Below are 3,832 nucleotides of genomic sequence, written 5' to 3' on the forward strand. Positions count from 1 at the left end.
TCAACCAAATACCTCAGCCAACATGCGAAGGAGCTCTTCCCTGGCTTCACCCACACGGTCACGATCATTGGAATCGATGACAAAGATAAGACCTTGTGTGTTCTGGAAGTAGTGTCTCCAAAGGGGTCGGATCTTGTCCTGACCTCCGACATCCCATACGGTGAAACTGATATTCTTGTATTCGACGGTCTCTACGTTGAAACCTGGAAATGCAGGAGAGAGAGAAAAATGTAGAGTTAGCACTACCTACAACGATGTGTGAACACCCACGTTAAATATCAGTATGCGGACACTGTAGCCTTTTATTTATTTTATCCACCATGCTACTGCTATACAAACAACCCCACCAGTAGCAAAACACAGTACAAAAGTCTATTACCATATCAACCTCCTCATACCCCACCCCTCCCTCTATAATAGTACAAAAGATAGACACAATTCAATAACGAGATTTGAACGAGCATACGTGGTCATCATACACAACGGGAATGTAGAATATGTACATACAAGTCCGGCAGCAAGTAACAGATCACGCACATAACTATGTGTACTTGTTATACTTATACAATATGATGTTCATTCAGATAGTGAATTTTCCCATATATATTTTTTTATCCTGATATATACATCCGAACTGGATCGACACTGGAATTCTCCGAACATGCAGATTGTTTTCAGACATGTATATACCCTTGTAAAGGTGGAACCGAATTATAAAGCACGCGTAGCTGTGTTCAGAAAGTTCTAGGGGTACTTAGCAACGATATGATCCCTAGATAAGGCTCAATACCACAATCACCACTCCAAATTTTGTGCTTGTTTCTGAAGCAATCTCAATGTCAATACATGTGAGCGAAGCATATGTAACAGACGTACCGATAGTGGGGATAGTGGTGACGATCTCACCCAACTTCAACTTGTAAAGGATGGTGGTTTTACCAGCGGCATCCAATCCTACCATGAGGATGCGCATTTCCTTCTTGCCGAAGAGGCCTTTGAAGAGAGAGCCGAAGATGTTTCCCATGGTGAAGTCGTTCTGAACACTTAACAGCACACAACTAACACAATTCGCACACAAGCTTTGTGTTCTTATAAACACCTGGTGTATATTTTTTATTTGTTGTTCTGTTTAGGGAGGCTATGATTTGTTCGGATTTTCCATAATTTTGTGTCTAGTGTTCTTCCATCCCCACAGACTACAGACTACATACAGAGTCCCGGGCTCCCAGACCCACCCTCATCAACAGAGTACAGACCACAGCACGCCTATAGTTTTCGATCATGATGTCTGTTTGTTTCTGTCTTGAGAAAAAAATAATAATAAAAACAACCCCTCCAAAAAAAAAAAAGGCGAAACGAGAAACCTGCCAATTGCCAAACCTCATCATCCTTGTCATACGTCTCGGCCCTCTGGATAGGGTCTCGAGCAGAAATCAAAGTTTCTCTCTACAACAATCGAAAATTTAGCAGAGACCTAAAATCCAGAGGGCCGTGCATACGTTTTGGATTTTTGTTTTTGTTTTTTATAAAAACTAAAAAATATGCGTTCTAAATGAGACAGAAAGCAGATAACGGTTTAATATTTTTTTAAACGTTGTAACGTATCAGAGGGCAAGAAAGGGACTGACCTACTATGAAAGACGATAGGACTATATGAACGTATCGCTGTATCTATACTGCACCTTAAGGCCTCAAAACCTACACTTTAAACCCACATCACGTGAATTGTTTGTGTCAACGGAAAGTTGTTTTATTATAAAATATATTCCTACATAAAGTTGTCTCTGGGAATGTCGGAAACCCAGTGTTTCCGAATATCCGGTTTCCATATTCAAAGTTTTCGCTCTCGCTGCTGGTTTTATTCATTTTAGTTTATCCCCTCTGCAAACCCACAATATCTATTTTTAAATATAATATAGAAAAGGTCTTGTGAATTTGAATTCTGACCCAACCCAAACCACATCTGCTCTGTAGTGTGAAATTGTGAATAGATTTGTGACGCTCATATTATTCACTACATTACATGGACCGGGGTATTTTACATTACTTGATTATGTGAACGCTTTTCAATTGTTCGCTGGAGACAGAATTTTGGTCTCGAAAATTCTGTGATTTAGAAGGCTATGCGAAAATTCATACACGTCACGAGTGTAAATACGTTAAAGCATGACCCTCTGGAAGATAGGGCTCTATCAGAACAACGATCCCCTATGGGGCCGGAAGGATAAATTTTTATTTTCTCTCTCTCCAAATTCAGAGGGTCACGGTCTAAGCGCCTAAGTTGGCACAACGACAATGCCGAGTGGAGATCGCGACCTCAGTGATACAATCAATGATCAGCTGTAGTTGCTAGTAGTCTGCCAAGCTCGGAATATCAACTAGTCGCGTATCGACAGTGAAAAAGAAACTTGTCAGGTTCGATGATTTTTGCTCTCATTTTCTGACCTGTTGCAGGCAGTGATCCCAGTGATGCAGAATAGTCATTTAGTAGCGGATTGCTTCAATTGTACTGCTGAATGTCATGATGCATCAGAGACCCAACGAACTCTGTCGCGCACGGCGGCCTGTGCTGCTCAAATACTGGTGGTGACTACATGATGCCCCTATTAAACCGCATCGTATACTCGGCTGTACTCGGATGAGTCCATAATACATCGTATACGCACCACACACTCAATACAGGCAATTTATTTATTTTTAACTGTAGAGATGTAAATAGAGAGATTATTTAAGAGAACCTTTCTTGACAGACTCATGTGACGACTGATGAGTCTTTCGGACTCTTGTCTCGCTCACTCGCTACTTCGTTGTTTTTTTCAATTTTCATGCGTCAACTCAAAACTGCATACATTGCAAAGTAATCACGCCCTCTGGCCTCTGGATTAGGGTCGCTCGCAGAAATCAGGTTTCTTCCATCTTTTAAAATTAGCAGACTCTATCCAGAGGGCCGTATCATGAAAGTATTTATTTATTATATTTGTAGACTGACAGAGTATACTTATTAGTATTAATATTTTTCAAAAAGTATTTTGAAGGCACACGTGCAATCGTGTCCGTGTGTAATGTGAAATCAGAAATGTCAATGTGTATTCGTTTGAGGTGGTGGCTCGAGCAGCGTAACTTGGAGCGATGAGCAGACCACCAATAGGATCCTTTCAAATTGTCACAATTGGTCGCAATCTCTGTTATAAAAAATATGAAGTATGTAGATTGTAGAACATTGCTTGAAATTTTTGAAATGATTTACCATAGCCTGCTAAATAAACCATTTTACGGCTTTTGATATACCTTTCATTAAAAAATAAATTATAAATTCTTTTCCGCCTGCTTTATCGAATATCGATCAAACACGAATACACACGCACAGGCCGCATCGCCATAGCCCACAGCCGCAGATGGCAGCCGAAGGAGAAAGTGTACATGTACGTATGATAGTACCTGCAATATAACATCGATCATCTGCGTAGATACTCATTCCGGTATAGGGTTATTGCAACGGTTCATCAACTGAGCTTTTCTTACTGTAGTCTGAAGAACTGCCACACTACTAGCATAACAACTCATCAGAATGACAAAGAATGCAAGTTCGACAGGCGCATCGCCTGCGTGTAAGAAGGACAGGAAGAAAAAACCGCTCATAAAGATCCCCACTAGAGTTCGGGGAGCTTCACTGAACGCAGCCGCGAGTGCATCTGTAGAGAAAATCACGTCACCTTACAATACGTCCTTGTCGGCTCCAACAGGATGTGAAGATGCGGCTGGTGGCAAAAATGCCGATGGCGACGGTAAGTAAAAAGAACACGTCTATCTGTCGAATTTTGTATGCTTTATG

At 41.0% G+C, this 3,832-nt stretch overlaps 2 protein-coding genes across 2 annotated transcripts in view; one reads left to right on the forward strand and one right to left on the reverse strand.

Annotated features, from left to right (window-relative positions):
- SARC_00679 (hypothetical protein) lies at positions 1–1,024 on the reverse strand (the record flags this gene model as incomplete). Its single annotated transcript, XM_014305629.1, has 2 exons — positions 1–203; positions 877–1,024. 2 exons carry the CDS (start codon positions 1,022–1,024, stop codon positions 1–3), a joined length of 351 nt encoding a protein of 116 aa, XP_014161104.1.
- A 2,264-nt stretch (positions 1,025–3,288) lies between these two features.
- SARC_00680 (hypothetical protein) overlaps positions 3,289–3,832 on the forward strand; it is a 9,478-nt gene continuing 8,934 nt past the window's right edge. The window contains exon 1 of the mRNA XM_014305630.1: positions 3,289–3,785. Within this exon, the coding sequence (XP_014161105.1) occupies positions 3,569–3,785 (217 nt within the window). The 5' untranslated portion in view covers positions 3,289–3,568. The remainder of the gene's footprint in view (positions 3,786–3,832) is intronic.

Source organism: Sphaeroforma arctica (assembly GCF_001186125.1).
Source record: "Sphaeroforma arctica JP610 unplaced genomic scaffold supercont1.23, whole genome shotgun sequence".
NCBI lineage: Eukaryota > Ichthyosporea > Ichthyophonida > Sphaeroforma > Sphaeroforma arctica.